General features: G+C 36.6%; 1 protein-coding gene and 2 long non-coding RNA genes across 3 annotated transcripts in view; 2 read left to right on the top strand and 1 right to left on the bottom strand.

Moving 5' to 3' along the window:
• Positions 1–1,267: 1,267 nt before the first annotated feature.
• The window catches only part of LOC149039724 (uncharacterized), a 193,126-nt gene continuing 170,516 nt past the window's right edge, over positions 1,268–23,877 (bottom strand). The window contains exons 2-3 of the long non-coding RNA XR_016180005.1: positions 2,955–3,023; positions 1,268–1,497 (exon numbers count right to left, since the gene is read on the bottom strand). This is a non-coding gene — a long non-coding RNA (uncharacterized LOC149039724). The remainder of the gene's footprint in view (positions 1,498–2,954; positions 3,024–23,877) is intronic.
• On the top strand, positions 4,522–15,561 carry LOC149039725 (uncharacterized). The gene is made up of 16 exons (XM_089183406.1): positions 4,522–5,134; positions 5,213–5,315; positions 5,892–6,112; positions 6,201–6,250; positions 10,345–10,426; positions 10,552–10,722; positions 10,848–10,993; positions 11,301–11,412; positions 11,933–12,016; positions 12,667–12,847; positions 13,089–13,178; positions 13,290–13,358; positions 13,445–13,505; positions 14,089–14,157; positions 14,297–14,484; positions 14,753–15,561. The coding sequence occupies exons 1-16, from the start codon at positions 4,700–4,702 to the stop codon at positions 15,373–15,375; spliced, it is 2,685 nt and encodes an 894-aa protein (XP_089039532.1). The 5' UTR covers positions 4,522–4,699; the 3' UTR covers positions 15,376–15,561.
• On the top strand, positions 21,036–22,258 carry LOC149039726 (uncharacterized). The gene is made up of 2 exons (XR_016179997.1): positions 21,036–21,292; positions 21,762–22,258. It is a non-coding gene; the product is annotated as an uncharacterized LOC149039726 (long non-coding RNA).

Consider the following 23,877-nt stretch of genomic DNA (forward strand, 5'->3'; position numbering starts at 1 on the left):
GGAGTTCATTTCAAACCAATGACCAATCTGGAACTTTTAAATGCACTCGCTCACGATGCAAAACTTGTCCTTTCATTCATAACGTAGAGAAAATATCGGGACCCAAAAGATCCATTAAGATCATTGATCACTTTACGTGTACCTCCGCCAATGTTATTTACTGCATAACTTGCACTTATTGCAATAAGTTATACATCGGCGAGACAGGAAGACGACTGGGTGACCGATTCCGAGAACACCTTCGCGATGTGGAAAGAAATGACAAGGACGCATCCAAGCCAGTCGCTAGACACTTTAATCTTCCTTATCATTCTAAACAGCATATGGCAGTTTGCGGCCTTTCCTTACATCTAGGCAGTTCGGAAAGCCGTAAAACACTAGAACAAAAATTTATATTCCAAATCGGCACCCTTAATCCCCACGGAATCAACGAGCGCTTTTCATTCAACTAATTTATTCCTGTTTTCTCGTCACCATATTCCCACCAATGGCGTAGCTCCACTTTCTACAAAGAAATCCACACACAACCCACAATTCCTCTAATCGCTCTGACGAAGGGCTAACGCTCGAAACGTCAGCTTTTTTACCCTTTACGGTGGCTAATTTACGTTTTCAACCCAGTTGTTAACACTAAATTACCTGCATCTTTTAGAAGGCCTGGTAGAATTAAGTCACTGAGCTTATTTCAAGTCAGTAACATTTAAAGGTCAAACTACTGATCACTTATAACTTCAGGTAAACTACACTTTAAAACTAAAGTTTAAATACTTCAATATCAAATAACTAACGATCAAAAAGTTTTTAGAGACCTAGTTCCTAAGTAAACCGAAAATAAACACAAGTTTACAAAGCCAACGTAGTCACCTCGTCGATTCCAAATTCGTGAGCGCATATCACAAACAGGAAAGGTACTCATAAAAGGATGGAGGCTATCCAGAAAGGATAAGCATTTAAAAGAAGTGGGGGGGGGGGGGGGGAGTGGGTTGAGTAACTTGTACCGTATCAATCTCCCGCCGCCTGAGGGACCTAAGTCACTAAGCGTAGCAATTTATTTCCGTTACATGTAATGCACGTTAAAAAAAGTTAGAATTGTCTAAAAAGGAAATATTACAAATCGAATAGTTGTGAAAGACCTTTAGCTCCTAAGTAAGCTGATAGAATACGGCATTTCAACTGAATAGGAATTTTATCGTACTGCATTCGGCTTAAAGCTTATCGTTAAAGCTTCGAATTTACAATTTAGGTGAGACCTATAACACCTCGCTATCTTAAGGAGTTTTTTAGGGCTACTTTCACCTATTTCTATGATCCATTGCCAGGGTGGTTACCTTTCCTCTTTTACTCCATTAGTGAAAATAAAACAAAACTGAAAAAATAATCCTTATGGACTGTGTAAAATCTCGGCTTTCGTGTGCTACCTGGAAGACTTTGTGCTGATAATAAAGATTCCTACAAGTTATTAGCACAGGTAATTACCTTCCATCAACTTCTTTAACGCTCAAAAGAAAAAAAAACGAGAAATTACCATCGGGTATGCAAATGCATCCGAACACCCGCTGCTTTAGTGAGAAAACTTCTATACAAGAGCGCTAAGTGGGTTGAATAACTTGTACCATATGAATCTCCCGTTTTCATAAGCCTGAGGGACTTAAGTCACTGAGCGCAGTTTATTTCCGTTACATTATTGCACGTTAATCAAAGTTAGAATTGTCTACAAAGGAAACATTGCAAATCGAATTGTTGTTAAAGACCTTTAGCTCCTTAGTAAGCTGATAAAATACGGCATTTCAACTGAATAGGAATTTTATCGTACTGTATTCGGCTTAAGGCTTATCGAGAAAGTTTCGAATTTATCTTTTAATTTACTGATCCTGTATTCGTTTATTAGCTGTTAAGAGGTAAAAATTCTGCGCAAAATACTTCTAATCGTGAGAATAATGGCGTACACACGCATGGTGTAAACCTCTCACGAGCCTGAGAAATGATTTCCAAATTCCAAGACAAGAAAATAAAACCGTGTTTTGTTTGTTTGCTTTCTTGTTTCTTTTTGTTGTCGTTGCTGTTGTTGTTGTTTTTTTATGTATCGCACATCAAATATAAAGTAGAGAATATAGTAAAGTTGTTCGACTTATAGTTCTCGTTCTTTAGAAACTCATCCTATAGTCTCAAACAAAATAATTTGTATTTTTTTTTTATCAATTTAATCTAATCTAATGATACATCCAAGTACACTATTTAAAGTGCAACTCATAAGACATTTTGATATTGAAAATTTCCACGATTAATTAACACAGATAAAAGGAAAAAAAGAGGAAACCCTTAGAAGACACGAACTAGAGGTCTGAAGACCTCTACTTCGTGTCGTAACTGTAAAAAAAACCTTTTGAGGGAATTTTTTTTAAGCCGCACTCAGCTTCGCGCTCTTTGATGATATTCGAATTTCCAGTTTACTTTACGGCTGATGCATCAGTTTTTTTTACCGCTAAACCACTCAAATCAGTCTCTGAACCATAAGTTTAAAAAAAATTAAATGGCCAAAAAAATTAAAATTTGTAACCAGACTAATGACTGTAGATATATGAAAATCCAAAAAGTGCACAGCAGTGAAGAAACGAATGTAAGAGATCCTCGCAGCTATAAACACCACTGAACTAGTAGTTGAAATAAGACCTGCCAAAAATTCAGGCTCGAAAGGGATTTGAACCCATGACCTTTGCGATACCGGTGCAGCGCTCTACCAACTGAGCTAACAAGCCAACTGGGAGCTGGTCATTAAGTTGGGTCCAAATAAACCGTCCAAGTGATGAATAATGATTGTAAATATATGAAAATCATATATGTGTACTGCCGTGAAGAAATCAATGTAGGAGATCCTCGCAGCTACAAACACTACTCAACTAGTAGTTGAAATAAGACCAAAAGATGTTACTAGCTCTAAAACCTGTGTTACTCACCTTCATCAGAATCATCAGACGTGCTCGACTCCATCTTCTCTCCGCTTTAAATTTCAACCTAAAAACAGGCTAAATTTGAATTGTAACATTATTATTCTGTTAGCTATAAATAGAGAAGGCATGATTTATTCTTTTCTGAAATGGCACCGAATTATGGTAACCACATTGGTCAAATCAAAAGATTACCTCAATTCACAAAACTGTAAAACTCTTCCAACTAGATCCCAGTTTCCGTACGAATGTCTTAACTGCCCATATGTCTTTATTGTCCATACTGTGTCAGTTTCAATTTTAAGCTCGTTTGTTTTTCTAGATTTCAGCCTGGAATGGTTAACCCTAACATACCAGTCATACTAATAAATAGCATAGTAATACAAACAAAAATTCAGGATATTAGATATGTATAATTATTTAGAATATACCTCAGTAGCAGGCATATACTGAACAATTATTGGATATCCAGAACAATCAAGGTCAAGGTATAGATGATTTTGAAAAAACAAAACAAACCAAAATATACGTTTAATGTATGCTCACCGAGGTTAACAGGTGCTGATATTTTGTCATAATGCCTGCTTCATGCTATTATTTTAGTTGATTTGTTAACTTTTTTTGGTTGTGTATGGTACTGTAATTGCAAGGACATTGGAATTGTCATGTTGTGCTTTGCTACCGAAATATGTTTTCTAAATTTCAATTGTACTTATCCACTTGATAATGACGAGAATCAGAAAATACAACCAGACTTTTAAATCAAACCCAATCATATGTCTATGTATACATTCAGTGTAAAATACGATCACATGACAGGAAACACGATTATCTTCTAGCCTTGCTAATTCTTGATATTCAAGTTCTAAAGAAAAGCGAGGCCAATAGAATGTCACGTGTCAAATGCACAGTTCAAGTTCAAATAAAATCAAATTTAAATTTTTCCCGCAGCGATGTCACTGACGCGTTCATTCTTCAATCGAGAAATAAAGAAATAAAGCTCACTTGGTGCTTCAAGAGTTTAGACCGACAAAATAAACCCATGATTCCCTTATCATTTTGACATTTTGACGATGGTTGAGGTTTTGGAGAGGTTATGAATGACCATATGGCAAACTAAAATAATCAGTGTTAGATTTCTTGCCCTTTTTTTTTCAGCCGTTTATCATTAAAAGTGACTAAATTTTCACTAGTTGTGTGCAAGATCATTGTTGCTATTTTTCTTAAGACATTTGTTGTAGGGTTTTTGGAAAAGTGAGTGAAATCGTTGGTGTTTTACTGTTTGCCGTTGATGTAAACATAAGGGTAAAACTATAAATTCTTACATTTGTAATGCATCGTAACAACGAGGTTCAGTTCCGCTCATTAAGCACTAAGAATAACATAACTTGACGAAAAAAATAGTGTTAGCTTTCATAAAATAAAAGAAAAAGATAGACAAAACTTTCATACGAAAAGGATTGAATTTCTTCAAGAACTTCTTAACCGGAATAATGCATTTCTAAGAACTAAAATGATGCAATAGTAAGCGAAAAGTGACGGGAAAAACACCTAATTACACATTTACGTATGTAATCACCCTACTTACACAATCTAAATGGCTAACACCCATGTAATCTAAATTTAGATCATTGGGTTAAAGCCGTCCTAAATGATCATCTAAGTCTTCCCAGTAGCTCATTAGATATGCATAAACATTTCGACCAATCTGATCCTTCACTCTTCGGTGGACGAGCCAAGGTGATCGCCACGAAATGCGTCGGTTAAAGCCCGTTTTCTTAGATGTGAAGAATATTGGGCGCGATGGAAAGAAAACCACCGTATCGATTCCGCTGAGAGTGGATCTTGGGAAGCAGCCTCATAAGAGTACGGAGGAAAATAGTCAGAACACCAACAGTCCAGTAGAACAAGATGTCCCTCTTGGCGATCTCGATAAGCAGGACCTCTCAACTCAACAGCAAAATCGCGTTTTGAGTATCTCTGCTAACTGGGAAAAGGTACGGGAAAAGTTGCTGAATTCGTACATTGAAGAACAGCATCTCCCAGACAATGTGAACTGTGTGAACTGTCAAAAGAGTATCGCTACAACAAGATGTGAGTACTGTGGCCCTCGCCAGTACTTTTGTGTTGAATGTGCTCGAGCTCTACATGTCAATCGAAACAAGTTTCATGTACTTGAGCAATGGAAGGTGTGTATAAATATTTTGGGGCCAGTTGTATTCTAGCTACTTTTAGTGTAACATATCTTGCTTTCTTTATTTTAATAGGATGGGGTATTTTCTCCTTTGTATGCAGACGAGGCAACTGTTAGCTATGGCCATACGTGCAGAACCGCAGCAGTAAAGCTGTTCAGACTTCTGGATGCCTCAGGTCAGTTCATTTCATTTATAGTGGTTGGAGAATACTAGAATGGTTTAAAAACGAAGCGTTCTTTTTCAATTTTATCTGTTCCTTTTTCACATTTTCCTGCCGCTTGCCTAAAATCAAGAACGCTAATGATCTTAATGATAATGATACGATTTAAATTCTCTCAACATGTCAGGGCCAGTAACTAAAATCAAACAATCAGATTGCTCCATTGCCTGTCCAATATTTTCTAAGTTTTGGACCGGGTAATGTCCTGAATGATCCCACATGCAATTAAGTTTTTTAATGGCTTGCCAAAGAGAAACAATAAACTTGGCTTGCATCTATCTGTAAGAATCTTTTCTGTCATGCTGGGAGAATATTGGTCCTTGGACTTTTCTGTACAGACCTTGCTGCACTTGGTTTGTACTGTCAAGACCGTGGGCCAATATTCTCTTAGTATGGCCCTTGCACTTGGTTAATAAGGTGTCTATACAGCCCTCAACAAAGTAAGAGGTATTTAAAGCTGTATGTAATGTTTTTTTTCATTTTGTTTACTTAACTTCTTAAGTTGTTCATTTACTTTTCTATGAATGTCAGGAAATCATCACCTCAAATATGTACAAGTGTGTGATTGTGAGCCGCATGCTATCACACTCTTGAAATGCCAGTTCTGGCCAGGGTCACCAGCAAATCCCACCACAGGATTCAGCTTCAAACTGATGGAGTTTGTGGAGAAGGTCTTTCTTCATTGTCAAGTGTCCCTGCTAAACATCACTGAAGTGATCACAGAACTCAATCCTCAGCTACAGCCAACACATGTAGGTTTGCTCACAAACAGTCTTTTTGAGACATGACATGACTTTTTTTAATTGATTGATTCTGGTTGAATGGTATGTTTTTTTTTAGGTGAGCTCAATTTACAGTATCCTTAATTCAGAATGCTTTGAAGAATTCAGGTATGTTTGCATATAGGTTGAGAATATCAGAGCTGCTAATTTGTGGATGTACAATGTCTTCTAAGGTATTATTGATATTAGAATTAATATTATTTTTACTATTATTATTGTTGTTGTTCTTGTTATATTAGTATTATTAATATTATTATTATTAGTAGTAGTAGAGGTAGTCACATGATTTACAAGTGCTTATTTATATTATTATTTTATTCATTTATTTATTATCTAGTCCCCCAGCTAATATAGATCTCAAACTCATGCTTTGCTTTTGTCGCTTTTCCCTTGCGAAATGGCTTTTGGAATTCCTAGGAATTCCTAGGATTTTCCTAGGAATTCCTAGGAATTTATTCCTAGGAATTCCTAGGAATTCCTAGGAATTCCTAGGAATAAAGGTGTGAATTTTCACGGTAAATTCGGACTGGGAATTCCTAGGAATTCCTAGGAATTCCCAACCATAACAACTCTGGTTCTAAAAACCTAGAAATTCCCAGAAATTCCCAGAAATTCCAAGTTTATAGCCAACAGGACTTGGAATTCCTAGGAATTCCTAGGAATTCCTAGGAATTCCAACTCAGAGAACCAATGACTTTCCCTGAAAAGCTGTAAATCTAAAAAATTCCTAGGAATTTCTGGGAATTTCTGGGAATTTTTGGGAATTTTTAGGAATGTTTCAGAATTACTGGGAATTTTAAGCAAAAATTTGAGGCTAATGAGATAAAATAAATACTTTAAATTAAAAAAACCCAGCTAAAATTCAAGTATTCAATGAAATTTATTTAGAAGCTTAATTTAAGGCTTACATGTAAAATATTTTTGATTAATTATTAACATCAATGTGTGGTAATATTAGGATGGAATTTGATTTATTTTTCTTTTCTTGAAAACTACATACGGATTAATCCTCAATTACAGCTATTCATATAAAATAGTTGTAATCAATCATTAAATTTGGTTTGACACAAATTGTGAATAAAATCTGTTGATTATTTTCCATAAAATACAATATCTTAAGTTATATTTGAAAACCAAGCACTCTTGGGAGTGAATGGGCTAATTACAGTCAAATAAAATTGATTTTTTGATTAAAATCTTGTTGTAACCATAACAATAAATTAGAATGAAGTTATCCTAAACTGCAAACTTAGCTGCTGTTTGTACTGTTTGTATTTTTTTTCCAGGGCTCACAATGAGTTGGCCTTGAATGAGGTTGTCAACAAGAACCTTGACCATTTTGTATCTGGATTCCTTGACATCTGAATTTGAAAAAAAATAATATATTAAAATATGTATATTTAAAGCTCAGACCAGGCTTTTAAGATGGCTATGAGGAAAAGGGCATTCATTGGATTCTCAAATTGAGAAATCTCTGTTATATTGAGTGACTTTCATATTGGAGTTAGTACATCTCTCTCTACCAAGGAGGGCTTCTTTATGTACTAAGGTTTGTTTAATAACAGTTCCTATTTTGAATCTTGAATGTTCCCAAACGTGACTAGAGGAATCTTGAAACCTTACTGATAGGTTTATTTCATTGTAAAGCATGCTTAAGAAACTGCGACATGCAAGTGACCGATTCGATTCTCAGAATTATTCTAGTTTCAGTTGCGCCGAGCGTTATGTAAGCTTAATTCAACCCGCTACATCTATTCTTTTATAAGATTTTGATCACGTAACGAATATCGCAATTTTTACTCACCACAAACTTTCAAAATCGTAGCTTTACAGATGGCCATTCGACCCTTGTTTGTACCAGTCAATATGTCAACTGTTGTCCCTTCTTTTAACTCCACGGCGCCAACGACTTTCTTTTCTTTTACAACACTCACGCTATTCTCGTTTTCCCATTGAACCACAATAAAAGCTATCTTTAGAAATGTTATATTAAGCAAAACAGTTGAGAAAAGCGATCAACCGATGAGAAGTACATTCAAAGATGAGCGCCAAATGGAGTCTTCTTTGTTTCAGATCACGGGCATGATCACGTGGATCTTTTAGGACTTGTCATTGGCTAGCAAAGTGAATCCGCTGGCTTGCCGATTGCAGTGTTAGGAGAAGTGCCCAACTTTATTCTGACTTCTCCGACCGGTTCTCTGCTTCTAGAAGATGGATAGCTTGGTGATATAAATAAAGATGTGAGCTCACTCTATGTAGAAATAATCGACAAGAATCGATCGTATTACAAATGCTCGTTTTGTGGCCGAAAGTTGTCGAAGAAACAAAGACTCGAAACTCACTTGAGTTGTGTTAATGGCAAAGGTGAGAAATAACACAAGCCAATCACAGTTTTGAATGCGACTACAAATCGTCTTTTACCCTCATATTTATAAAAGAAGGATACCACATTCTGATGTATAACAGATACATAGATGATCCCAGTGTACCAGTACCTAAATCTACAAAGCTTGACCGTAGAAAGCGTTCAGCAACACGTTCCAACACCGCCATCTCGATTCCTCAGTCAGTCGTTTCCACTGAACTTAAAGCAGTATTGACAACAGAGTAGAGTGCGTCTTACAAAGGAGAAACATTTGTACAAGAGACAGAAGTAGCTATATGCGATTACAGAGGTGCGTTGGAACTCTGGTCCACAAATAGTTATGCACTGCCCGAAGTATAAAACAATTTTGTTGATAGCTGACAGACAGAGAAGAACAACAAGTAAACTTAAGAGCTGTTATTATTGAAGTGTGACTAGCACTTTTCATTTTTATATAAAGAAGGACTTGTAATTTGCACCAAAAATAAAAAGATGTAATGTTTTTTGGGAGATCCAGTGATTGGGACATTTAAGAAATTAAGTTATGAAAGGAAACTTAGTTGGTAGTTCTCACTACTAACAAGTCTTGTTGACAAATATTTTCAGATCAGAGTTTCAAATAAAGTAAATTGAAGACGTCATATAAAAGGTGTTTTTCCTCAAAGGGAACATTGACTATCTCTGTCTTGTCTGCATGCCAAATGTTTGCAAAGTGTGTGGATGATCCACAAGTATTGGAACTCTTACAAAAATGTTTTGTAAGAATAAAAACAGCAAAACAAATTACAGCAATTAGTCATGAAAATAGAGCAAAAAACTGAAAAAAAAAGCAGCAACAACAATCATGAAAAAAGAAAGATTAATTGGGTGTTGAATTTGTTTGTCTAAGGCATGAAATTTCTACTAAAAGTATTGTCAACAAAAAGTCTCTGACAGCGTTGGAGGCAACTGAGCTTGACTTTTCCAAGGTTTTCTAACAAAGGCAACCAGTAATGTAGGTTAGGGAAGTAAGATAGCAATGTAATTATTGTTGATTATTGTGGAAGTTGGCAATTTCCATTTAACATAACTGACAGCTGGTTCATGAGAAAATCCATATTAATGTAAAGATTTACTAAAACTTAGTTTGAGTAATAAATTTCATGATCTTTAAGTTATAAACATGTACATGTATGTATATCTCTTGGTAAGTTTTGTATAGCATACCTTTTATTGAGCCAAAGTTTTAAGCCTCTGAAATTACTCTTTTTCTTAAAACCTTCACATTCAAGGTATTGAGAATTTCTTAGAATTTATGTGGACCTCAGGGTATTAAAATTGCCTCAAATTCAATTTCCAGGAATTCCCAAGAGTTCCACACTTCTTAAATTATAGGTAGTTTGTAAAGCTGAGAATTCCTAGGAATTCCTAGGGATTCCAAGTCCTCACAAAACTGGAGTCTTCCTTTCCCAGAAATTCCCAGTAATTCCAAGCTTTTTAAATCAGAGCTAATTTGCATAGTTGGGAATTTTTGAGAATTCCTAGGAATTCCTAGGAATTCCTAGGAATTCCCAGAAATTCCCAGAAAACTGGGAATTCAGTTTGCAAGGATCATTAGCATAATTGGGAATTTTTGAGAATTCCTAGGAATTCCTAGGAATTCCTAGGAATTCCCAGAAAACTGGGAATTCAGTTCGCAAGGGTTGTGTTCATATGATTCAAAGATACATTGACTGTTTGCTTTAAGGTCAAGATTCCATTTACATGAATTTACAAAACATCTTTCTTGTTGTACATGTACATTTACTGACTTTCTTTAAGAAAGTCCTGATTGACATTTTGTTGTTTTCACATGAAGGTATTTCATGTATCAGTACAGGCATTGTACAAAGTACAATGGAAGTTTGTACAATGGAGCTTGGTGTCCTATATGTCCAAGGGTAACTATACATTGTAATTTGTTCTGAATAGTAGCTTGCACTGTAGTTCTGCAGTAATAATTTTATGTTGTTGTTGCTGTTCTTTTTTATATCTATTTTTCTCTTTTCCCCTCTCTTTTGAACAGGGTGATGGTGTTCTCATTGAAAGCATGGATGGGTGCTTTGGACTGTGCAGAAAGAAGGACAAAGGGCATAATTTAGGAACACCCAAACATGGAACACTCCTATTTGCAGACCAGGATAATGTTGACAATTTTGTCAACAGTTATGGCAAAGCTGGAGCAGACATGGAACAGGTCTGTACTTAAGATAATGCAATGCTCATACATTATGGCATAAATGTTAATTTGATAACTGTATGATTTTCCTTTTGGCCCTTTAAATTCAAGATTTTCTGTTTTTGTCCCTTTTTTTTTCACAGAACTGCAGTAAGTTCCATGCTGGAGAGGTTCTTTCAGCTTTAAGATCAAAAGGCAAAAACAAACTCTTTGACAAGAAAGGTGTCTTTGGGCGAGTATGCAGACATGACTTTCCCAAAGGATTCCATAACATAAAGCATGGTGAAAGGTATGGAGTATGTAAATACATTTTACCTAATGTTGTGCCCAATCCTATATGTATTGTCTGTTAGAGAGTTACATGATAGAGCCATTATTATGAATTTGTCAAGCTGACAATTGGCACACTTGTATATACAATACAGGTGCATCCTATGATTCTTTACACTATTAGCATCACCATTGTATAACTTTGTTATTAATTTGAATGTCATATTATAGGAAATATGTTCAATTTGTCTTAGTTTTGTGTAAAAAGATATAAAAGAAAAAATTGGTTATTGATTCACCTTTTCAACAATCTTTTCTCTCTACAGAATATCATACTCTGTTTATGAGCTTAAGAGGCTTAGAAGTCTTAATGAGAGCACCAGAAACAGAGTAATCATCATGTATGACATTGCTTGTCTATTAGCACACCATTTGAAGGTAACTAAATTTTTTGAACATGGATGTGCAGGAGGCTAAATGGTAATCTAAAGTGGCATTTAATTATGTGGAATTGTCCAAAGTATTTTCTATTAAATTTGGGATGAAATAAAATAATTTATTGGAACAGACTGGAATTATGTGAATTGTGGAAAGGAAATGAAGATGTAATCATCAGAGTTATTTACTGAATTTTGAGCAATTGGCTTAATCAAATAAAATGTCATTTTTGCAACTGACGTAATTCCATTGTCTGTTTCATCACTTCCTTTCATGGGTACTGGCTTGCTCCCAACATATGGGGGTTCATAGTTCAGTGGGTAGAGCATTGCAATGACAATGGCATGGGCTCAAATCCCAGTGGGGCCAGTCATTCTTTTCTTCTTTGTGTTTGGTTTAATTCCCATTATTGCTTACATTTAAATTGCATGAATATCTGTGAGGATCACATCTTAACTTCAGAATAGTTTATTACTACTGACACAATTTTCATTTACATGTACATGATTATATGTATTAGTGTTCATCTCAGGAAAGCCTCTTGGAAGGTGTTGATGTTGCCATACCCATATTCCATTGCTATGGGCACAAGGCATCATGCCAGGTTAGTATATATCGGTTTAACAGTAAATGGCCTTGTGGAAATATGAAAAAATGTGTGGCAATACCTCAACATTGCATGGTTAAATACAGTTGTAATCATACACATCCCATACTTACCTACCAATGCCCGGTGAGCAGTGTGGGATCTGAAATCTGACAGCAGTTTCTAAAATTGAAAGCAAATGATCTGCAAGGGTCAGCTAAGCAAGCAAGGTGAAATATTTAAGCACATGTACATGTTCCTTATAAAAGAGTGGCCACCCTACATAAGCCTATCAGCTTTGGAAATGACCACTAACCAGTGAGCCTTTACTCAAGGTTAATTTTACCTAGAATGAAAATTAAAATTTTAAGTATATAGCCTGCAGTGCAGGTGGTTTTGGTGGTTGTCATCTTTTGAGTGTTTGTTTTACTGGAAAGTTGGGGCAAAAATACAATGCGTGAGGAGGTCTCATGCTCCAACTCTCCACTGTTTTCCTAATTCAAGATGGTGCTTTGAACACTCAAGTTGGAAATATTCATTCACACTGCTAAAATCTGCCTGCACTGCAGGCTAGTACATGTATTTGCTAAATATCTGATGCAAGGTCCATGCCATATTAATGCTTTTATCTTCAATAATGGTTTTATCTTCAATATCATTGTCTGTAGATCCAGTACAGTCCAAGAAGGATCAAGGGAACTGGATTGACAGATGGGGGAGGGATGGAAAGGTTATGGTCCTTTCTGAGAAGGTTTTCCTCTGTCACTAAAGAAATGAGTGCTCACAAAAGGACAGATGTTTTGACTGATGGGCTTCTTCACTATGCCCAACATTTGTATCACAAATTTGGTATGGTTAATTTTATTGAACACATAACTTTCACATTTCTGTGGGTTTTGCTGAAAAGTAAAAAGGATATCAACTATTGACCAGTACTTTAGCTGGACAGCTTTATCCACCCTGTGTTTTCTGTCGTAGTTGCAATTCTTCATTTTTTCAATATGGACATGTGCAATGTATGTACAGATGTAACTCGAGGTTGACTAGTCTTATTAGTACACATCAAACTGATTCCTTTTAATGTTCACAGGTTTTAGTCTAAAAGCAAAGTTTGCAAGGGCAGAAATTCTTCTTCAGGATGTCAGTGCAAAGCTTAAGGAACTCACTGAAAAACTTCCAGGTATACATTTTAAAACTTTTTTTTTTTACTCATTGCATTGAAAAACAGCACAATGACTTACATGCATGCTATATGATTATTGCAAATTATACTTGTATTTACCTGTACTAGATTGTGATGATGATGTGATACAAGAGTGGCAAAAGGAAGAAGTTGAAGCACTGAAACCAAAAGAACACGGTAGTTTTATTCCTCAGCATTTGTTAACAATCATTAGGGAGAACAGTTTTTTCTGTATTCACTAATATATTATTAATCTGTCACAGGATTAATACTGCAGTGGGACGAATCATATGTCAGCTTGCTCCTCATGTCTAAAAAACTCAGGTATATGGTGTGTGGAAGTACCACCTACCAAATTATTCATGACTTACATTAGCGAGTACCTGAGCTTTTCGAAAGCGATTAAACTTGTAAAAGGCGAAATTCCTACCTAACCAATCGTTGTAGTGGACTACGTGAAACTGATCCTTTAGTTGATTCATGGCATTACCTGATCCTTTGTGACCTCGGCTTAAATAGAGCTGTTCTGTAGAGCTTTCTTCGGTCAAACCCAGTCTGGTCAAGTCAGGTAAAAAACCAGTCAGCTCAGCGATATTTAATAAATCCACTTTGGAGCCAACTTTGTCGTTGTTAGTCATTGTCTCGAGGATAGTCAACAGCCGTAATAGATTCCGGCCTTCCCGCAGCCAGCGAGTGCCCCCAGGAAAGCCTTTTTCCCAGAAGAAGTTTATCGGGTTGTCCCCCGTCCGTCCGTTTATTTGTGAAGGCAAAAACCTGTTTTCACAATAATATAAATATAGTATTCGTACTCCCCTTTCTTTCCACCCTAGCAAATATAATTACTAAGTATTAAACTGAACATATTGTGTACGTATATATCTCCACCCATTTAAATTTTTTTTTTCAGAAATGAATTGAGCTGTGTACAAGATGAAGATCAAGGGAAAGTAAAAGATGTTGAAAAGAAAATCAAACGGTAAGTCATAAATATGCAAATTCCTTCCTTGCAGCAACGACTGGAATAATCAGGTTCTGCAGACAGGGAATTAAGGGTGCCGAAATTAAAAACAAATAATAAACTTACTTAATAACTTACTTACATTTATTGTACATAGGAACGAGAAGGCCATAGTAGCCATGGAAAAGAAGCATCACATCAGAGAAAGATGGTCCGATCTGTCTCGTGTGTTTGTAACCGTTAAGTCACGTCTCTACGAGAAGAGAAAGAGCGAACTCTTGTTGAGTTTACATTGCATGGCATCCGAAAGATGTTTCTTGGTGGAATTGAAGCGAAAATATGCTGGTAATAAACTGAAGAAACTGCTATGTAAAATATTTAGTAGCATGTGTATTTTGGTGATCATGGTCTGCAGTAATTCCGTCGTTATGTTGCTGCGTATGCCCGTTGTTTTTAACTGCGACTCTAGGCATTGTACTGGGATTATTTGAGTAGGGGTATGAGGGCTAAATTTTCCCAGTTCTCAAGTCTTACACATTTACATTTTTCCGTCTAATCCGTAAAACTGTCACTGAATTGCGTTTTTAGTTATTATGAACTTTTTAATTTTCAGATGGCCAAGCAATTGCCATAAAGCTCTCAAAGCAGATCGACAAAGTCGTTAAGTCCATTCACAAAACTTTGTCCGAAATAAATGGGTATCTTCCCAATGATGTACCCCAAATTCTTTATGACGATGCTAAGGATCCTAAAAGCAGCATTTACTCTGAAGTCCAAGAGGAAGGGGACACCGTTCCTGCTCTTGTTAGGAGGCAGATAATTGACCTTTTCTGCTTACACAACAGGTGTCAGGAAGAGCTTGAACTGTTGAAGGAGGAAATGAATCGCCTTGTCTCTTTTCTCCAAAACGAAATCAGGCTTATAGACGAATCAGTGGATGCGTATCTGCCTTACACTGATAACCCTCTTAATGCAGGAGTGATAGCTTGTCTTAAAAAGAAACGGATGATTCATTGTAATCACATTTCCTCGCTGCTGCTTTTATGGGGTGGTATCTTGGATTCCCCTAAACCTACTGGTCATGCTGAGGTAGCAAAAACCTATGCTAATTTGAGTGGCATCGACTATCCTCTAGATGACGAGAAATCAGACGAATCGATGATGGAGGAAGTTGTGGACGATGAGGCCTTTGTGTTGGAACTGACATCAGACAGCGAATTATCTGATAATGAATAAAACTCATTTTGTCTCTGGCGCTTGCCAAAACCATACAGAAACAGCCTCTGTTTTGTTTATGTGCGCGCGCCAATAGCGGGTAAACTTCTCGGAAAACCCAACAAATATCAATACATTGTGTTGGATTATACTGACTGGCCAATCATCACAATATGTTTAATAAATTCTCACCGATGGCAAATTTCATCTCGGTGGTGATTTGTAGCAGTTTTTACGTTATTAGGATTATACGTAGCATTTGTAGACGGCGTATTTTATATGCTAATCGGTGCCGAAGCTCCCTCAACGGACACTCGTAAGTGGACAGCTGTACTAACCCACCTAGTCAAAACTCCGTTATATTAGACTCCCATACAAACTCTGTATTATTGAAAATCATGTTTGTATGGATTGGAGTTCACTGAAGGTACAATTGTAGGCGTGGAACAGATGTCGGACCATGAGTCACCGTTATCAATTTTGAGAGGTCCACCATTGTCGAACAAAAACATTAGTCATCTTTGTCCATCTGTACCAAAAGGAATGATAGATAAATAGATATTAGCAAGTATGGGGTGGGTGCCTCGAATATCTTTATAAACTCCGTATTATAATTATCGCATATATAAGGCACTTTATAACTTAGGTTTGAATACTCTAGTTGATAAGCCAAATACTGAATTTTGTCGTTGTTCTTCTGTACATTGTCAATTCGGACCATCCTTACTGAACTGAGGTGACGCTTTTTGAGCGTTGCATGCTTAACCATCGCCCGTCCAACAAAAATGGCCATGCAGATATACCCATGCACCACCTTTCATTCTTAGATGGCAATGGATCTCATTGTGTAACCTTACTATACAGTGCCTCTTATGAACGCAGTCACATTAACTGAGCATATATATATATACATGTTCCTAACAAATCTGTCTTGAAAGTGTTTAGGCAATACATATCTTGGTGGCATCCATGAAATAGTGAATATGAGCCACATAATTTCAAATTTCTGTTTTGTATGATATCAAGTAAAATATATCAGTATACGTCCTTCGTGAGGCCATAACGAAATTGACACACCCGTAACGGAATTAGCACGTGCCGGAATTACTGAGAAAAAGTTATAAGTTGTAATTATTTCAGGCGATTTAACGGATTGTGTTGTTGAAATGGTAAACAGGCAGTCAGTGCTACTCTGCAAAAGTGTCCTGCATATTGCGCAGTGGTTTAACGCATTCAATTGCTAACTCTAGATCTTCGCTTTATTCGTTAAGTTGTGTTGTACTGTCACTGTACATCAAGTAGCAAATGAACCACAAGTCATACGCGCGACGTCGATCTTTGTCCAACCTCGATGATAATAAAATATTTGAAAGTGAAATGTGATCATCGCAGTAAATTTTCCAATTTAAGCAATTGGAATGAAGAAGCCTGAAAAAAATCAGGGCTTCAACGGGATTCGAACCCGTGACCTCCGCGATACCGGTGCGATGCTCTACCAACTGAGCTATGAAGCCACACATTGGGAGCGAGGTCAATTTATTGAGTTCATATCTTCCCGTGCAGTGAAAATGATGTGAAGTTTATATGAAATAATTCATATTTGTACTGCGGTTGTAGATGAAAGTGAAATGTGATCATCGCAGTAAATTTTCCAATTTAAGCAATTGGAATGAAGAAGCCTGAAAAAAATCAGGGCTTCAACGGGATTCGAACCCGTGACCTCCGCGATACCGGTGCGATGCTCTACCAACTGAGCTATGAAGCCACACATTGGGAGCGAGGTCAATTTATTGAGTTCATATCTTCCCGTGCAGTGAAAATGATGTGAAGTTTATATGAAATAATTCATATTTGTACTGTGGTTGTAGATGAAAGTGAAATGTGATCATCGCAGTAAATTTTCCAATTTAAGCAATTGGAATGAAGAAGCCTGAAAAAAAAATCAGGGCTTCAACGGGATTCGAACCCGTGACCTCCGCGATACCGGTGCGATGCTCTACCAACTGAGCTATGAAGCCGCATCACTCCCGTTGAAGCCCTGATTTTTTTCAGGCTTCTTCATTCCAATTGCTTAAATTGGAAAATTTACTGCGATGATCACATTTCACTTTCATCTACAACCGCAGTACAAATATGAATTATTTCATATAAACTTCACATCATTTTCACTGCACGGGAAGATATGAACTCAATAAATTGACCTCGCTCCCAATGTGTGGCTTCATAGCTCAGTTGGTAGAGCATCGCACCGGTATCGCGGAGGTCACGGGTTCGAATCCCGTTGAAGCCCTGATTTTTTTCAGGCTTCTTCATTCCAATTGCTTAAATTGGAAAATTTACTGCGATGATCACATTTCACTTTCATCTACAACCGCAGTACAAATATGAATTATTTCATATAAACTTCACAATAAAATATTTCTTAAAATATCATTATCCTGACGAAATTAATGTTAAGTAATAGTTTTATCGACTAGTTTCTTCCTAAAATTGTTCTAAAGGTCTTTTTTTTGTCCTTTTCTAGATAGTCCAGTAGTCAGGTTTAGCACATGATTTCGTTATAGCATTAAACTACCGTATTCCTCATCAGTGTTTACAATTGTGTATACGGACGGATATTTTTAAAGATTATATTTGAAGGTGAATTCATGTTTCTGCCAAAAGATATCATAACAGCCAAATGATATCATAACAGCTATTTACTGTGGGTTGGCTAACCATGTGAACTTTTTCTAAATTCTTTTAACGAAATTAGCACAATGAGTGCTGATGTCCTTGCACCATGATAATATGAAACTTCTCCATTACATCGAGGAGAAGCCATGTTTTTCCGTCGATCAAAGTACCAAACGTAGAAACATTTTGTCTAGGCAGGGTCAGGGGGGGGGGGGAGTTAAGGCGTGAGACGTGGGAGGCGGGAGAAGGGGGAGGCGAGGAAAAAGAGACGGGATGGTGACGCACTGAGACACTGAGACACTGCCATTCATTTTTTTTTTTTATCCATTGCAACTGGAAAAAAAAACGCAAAACGTGTTGTGCGTGGCATATCTGTAAACTACATTTCCGAACTGAAAGATTCGGATCGAAGGCTGAGGAATGCTAGAGCAGTTTACCTCTAACATCAATGGACTGGGAACCAGACCCCCACACAAGCCACAGGGAGCGAGGTCACGAACTTACGCTGCTCTTTGCGCCCTTTGAAATGTATTTCCATTTTGAAAACGGATACGACCCAAGCGATCTTGTTGTTCAAATTCGCCAAGAAAAGAAAGTGGCAAAGGATATTGGATTAACGCAAAGAAGCCACTTTCTCGGTTTAATGGAAAACCTTGTTTGCCATTTCCATGAGATCCGAAACGTGGAGTCGACAACCTCAATTCGTACAAGAATGTCAATGGAATTGATAAAGATGAAGATGTCCAACGAGGCCGAGAACATTTTAAGTCATTTGAATGATCATAACCCGCCAAAGCCACCACAGCGGAAGAAACGACTGAGGAAAAAACTTTATAAATATCCCTGCAGTGTGAGTATGCAGCTTTCAATGTTATGCACTAGACGGGGTCAGGAGGAGGGGTTAAGCAAGGTTTGGGGATTTTGATATTTTCTGTCCAAATAATTTTCAAATAGGCCACCCCAGTCTGGATACCGAAATTGGTAAAAAATATCAAAATCCCTTCACTGGGGTAAGTGAGTGTGGTCATTTATAACGAAGTGCCAAAATTCCCCATGCACCCCGGGGACATTACAAAAAATCAAAACACCTACCTTCCCTTGCGAACTGAATTCCCAGTTTTCTGGGAATTCCTAGGAATTCCTAGGAATTCCTAGGAATTCTCAAAAATTCCCAATTATGCAAATGACCCTTGCAAACTGAATTCCCAGTTTTCTGGGAATTTCTGGGAATTCTTAGGAATTCCTAGGAATTCCTAGGAATTCCTAGGAATTCTTAAAAATTCCCATCTATGCAAATTAACTCTGATTTAAAAAGCTTGGAATTACTGGGAATTTCTGGGAATTAGGAAGACTCCAGTTTTGTGAGGACTTGGAATCCCTAGGAATTCCTAAGAATTCTCAGCTTTACAAACTACTTATAATTTAAGAAGTGTGGAACTCTTGGTAATTGCTGGGAATTGAATTTGAGGCAATTTTAATACCCTGAGGTCCACATAAATTCTAAGAAATTCTCAATACCTTGAAAGTGAAGGTTTTAAGAAAAGGAGTAATTTCAGAGGCTTAAAACTTTGGCTCAATAAAAGGTATGCTATACAAAACTTACCAAGAGATATACATACATGTACATGTTTATAACTTAAAGATCATGAAATTTATCACTCAAACTAAGTTTTAGTAAATCTTTACATTAATATGGATTTTCTCATGAACCAGCTGTCAGTTATGTTAAATGGAAATTGCCAACTTCCACAATAATTAACAATAATTACATTGTTATCTTACTTCCCTAACCTACATTACTGGTTGCCTTTGTTAGAAAACCTTGGAACAGTCAAGCTCAGTTGCCTCAAACGCTGTCAGAGACTTTTTGTTGACAATACTTTTAGTAGAAATTTCATGCCTTAGACAAACAAATTCAACACCTAATTAATCTTTCTTTTTTCATGATTGTTGTTGCTGCTTTTTTTCAGTTTTTTGCTCTATTTTCATGACTAATTGCTGTAATTTGTTTTGCTGTTTTTATTCTTACAAAACATTTTTGTAAGAGTTCCAATACTTGTGGATCATCCACACACTTTGCAAACATTTGGCATGCAGACAAGACAGAGGTAGTCAATGTACCCTTTGAGGAAAAACACCTTTTATATGACGTCTTCAATTTACTTTATTTGAAACTCTGATCTGAAAATATTTGTCAACAAGACTTGTTAGTAGTGAGAAGTACCAACCAAGTTTCCTTTCATAACTTAATTTCTTAAATGTCCCAATCACTGGATCTCCCAAAAAAATATTACATCTTTTTATTTTTGGTACAAATTACAAGTCCTTCTTTAAATAAAAATGAAAAGTGCTAGTCACACTTCAGTAATAACAGCTCTTAAGTTTACTTGTTGTTCTTCTCTGTCTGTCAGCTATCAACAAAATTGTTTTATACTTCGGGCAGTGCATAACTATTTGTGGACCAGAGTTCCAACGCACCTCTGTAATCGCATATAGCTACTCCTGTCTCTTGTGCAAATGTTTCTCCTTTGTAAGACGCACTCTACTCTGTTGTCAATACTGCTTTAAGTTCAGTGGAAACGACTGACTGAGGAATCGAGATGGCGGCGTTGGAACGTGTTGCTGAACGCTTGCTACGGTCAAGCTTTGTAGATTTAGGTACTGGTACACTGGGATCATCTATGTATCTCTTACACTTCCGAATGTGGTATCCTTCTTTTATAAATATGAGGGTAAAAGACGATTTGTAGTCGCATTCAAAACTGTGATTGGCTTGTGTTATTTCTCACCTTTGCCATTAACACAACTCAAGTGAGTTTCGAGTCTTTGTTTCCTCGACAACTTTCGGCCACAAATCGTGCATTTGTAATACGATCGATTCTTGTCGATTATTTCTACATAGAGTGAGCTCACATTTTTATTTATATCAAGCAAGCCAGCGGATTCACTTTGCTAGCCAATGACAAGTCCTAAAAGATCCACGTGATCATGCCGGTGATCGGAAACAAAGAAGACTCCATTTGGCGCTCATCTTTGAATGTACTTTTCATCGGTTGATCGCTTTTCTCAACTGTTTTGCTTACATTTCTAAAGATAGCTTTTATTCTGGTTCAATGGGAAAACGAGAATAGCGTGAGTGTTGTAAAAGAGAAGAAAGTCGTTGGCGCCGTGGAGTTAAAAGTAGGGACAACAGTTGACATATGGACCGGTACAAACAAGGGTCGAGTGGCCATCTGTAAAGCTACGATTTTGAAAGTTTGTGGTGAGTAAAAATTGCGATATTCGTTGTGATCAAAATCTTATAAAAGAATAGATGTAGCGGGTTGAATTAAGCTTACATAACGCTCGGCGCAACTGAAACTAGAATAATTCTGAGAATCGAATCGGTCACTTGCATGCCGCAGTTTCTTAAGCTTATGCTTTACAATGAAATAAACCTATCAGTAAGGTTTCAAGATTCCTCTAGTCACGTTTGGGAACATTCAAGATTCATAACAAACCTTAGAACATAAAGAAGCCCTCCTTAGTAAAAACAAAATAATGTATTCAGCCCTTTTTTAGTAAAATCCATGAGAGAGATGTACTAACTCCAATATAAAAGTCACTCAATATAACAGAGATTTCTCAATTTGAGAATCCAATTAATGCCCTTTTCCTCATAGCCATCTTAAAAGCCTGGTCTGAGCTTTAAACATACATATTTTAATATATTATTTTGTTTTCAAATTCAGATGTCAAGGAATCCAGTTACAAAATGGTCAAGGTTCTTTTTGACAACCTCATTCAAGGCCAACTCATTGTGAGTCCAGGAAAAAAATACAAACAGTACAAACAGCAGCTAAGTTTGCAGTTTAGGATAACTTCATTCTAATTTATTGTTACAGTTATAACAAGATTTTAATCAAAAAATCAATTTTATTTGTCTGTAATTAGCCCCTTCACTCCCAAGAATATAACTATATAAATATAACTTAGGATATTGTATTTTTTGGAAAAGAATCAACAGATTTTATTCACAATTTGTGTCAAACCAAATTTAATGATTGATTAGAACTATTTTATATGAATAGCTGTAATTGAGGATTAATCTGTATGAAGTTTTCAAGAAAAGAAAAATAAATCAAATTCCATCCTAATATTACCACACATTGATGTTAATAATTAATCAAAAATATTTTACATGTACGCCTTAATCAAGCTTTTAAATAAATTTCATTGAATACTTGAATTTTAGCTGGGTTTTTTTTAATTTAAAGTATTTATTTTATATCATAAGCCTCAAATTTTTGCTTAAAATTCCCAGTAATTCTTAAACATTCCTAAAAATTCCCAGAAATTCCTAGGAATTTTTTAGATTTACAGCTTTTCAGGGAAAGTCGTTGGTTCTCTGAGTTGGAATTCCTAGGAATTCCTACAAATTCCTAGGAATTCCTAGGAATTCCTACAAATTCCTAGGAATTCCTAGGAATTCCTAGGAATTCCAAGTCCTGTTGGCTATAAACTTGGAATTTCTGGGAATTTCTGGGAATTTCTGGGAATTTCTGGGAATTTCTGGGAATTTCTGGGAATTTCTAGGAATTTCTAGGTTTTTAGAACCAGAGTTGTTATGGTTGGGAATTCCTAGGAATTCCTAGGAATTCCCAGTCCGAATTTACCGTGAAAATTCACACCTTTATTCCTAGGAATTCCTAGGATTTTCCTAGGAATTCCTAGGAATTCCAAAAGCCATTTCGCAAGGGCTGGGGACTGCCCTCATGGTCAAATTTCCATGGCTAGCCAGACACCCCTCTTCTTCTTGGGCTTTATGTTGAAAGGTGCATTGAGAAAATGCCAATTAACTGAGAGAGGATGAGCTAAGCTTGCCATTGTATGAAGCATGAAATATAAAATTTTAGGTCAACTCCACTATCTGGTTCATAAAGTAATAGGCTCCTACATATAATCTACACCTATATAGAATGAATGTAGCACTATGATTTATAAATGTAAACAAAAGACACCCATCTTAGTACTCAAAAGGATTCAAACCCTGGAGGTGGTGGAGTCTGTACAGTGGTGTGAGAATGACATCTAGAACTACCTTTAAGATGTTGATATTGGCCCATTTGTTCATACGATAAGAAAATACTTTTTAAAATTATTGGACAAAGGTGAGCAAAACAATGTGCAGATCAATTTACCAAAGCGAAAGGCAGACTAGCATGGGTAAGGCATGAGTAACTGATCTGCAAGACACTAATATATAATGACATTTTTGTGATAAATTAGTCCTATCATTATTTTATCCTGGTGCATTCTTGCATGTGTTTTATGATTGCATAACTGTTTCCCCTTCTTTTGGATCATTGGCCCCTTTGCAGCTAGTTAGCCTTCACATGACCCCCTTCTTAATGTTAAGAAACATAAAAGGCCTAATGTAAAGTCACTGAGTGGAGAGTGTGCCATTTTCTCCAGCACCATGACTTCAAATTTCCAAACAATTTCCAATAATTTTAAATCTCTGAAGTTTAGAAACCTAATTAGTGATCATGTAAAAGGACCTCTTGTTGCAGCGTTTAGATCACCCCTGATGAAGGCACTAGACAGGAGTGTAGAAACGTTGGGTCTATGAATCGTAACTTCTTCGGTTAAATTCATTAAATCTGCAAACCAGAGTAGCGTCAAACTATGTCCGTTTAGGAACCTGTTAAGCATTATTCCTATATTCCAACCCAGCCTATTTTAATTTTCTCTTGACTAATTTTCACCTGCTCTTTCAGCCTAAGACGGTTTTTTAGAATTGTATCCCATAATATCTCACCACCCTTATCCAACCACCATCCAGTACAGTTGGCGCAGTTGGTGGAG

The sequence above is a fragment of the Pocillopora damicornis genome, chromosome 9 (genome assembly GCF_964200805.1).
Source record: "Pocillopora damicornis chromosome 9, jaPocDami1.2, whole genome shotgun sequence".
Classification (NCBI taxonomy): Eukaryota; Metazoa; Cnidaria; class Anthozoa; order Scleractinia; family Pocilloporidae; genus Pocillopora; species Pocillopora damicornis.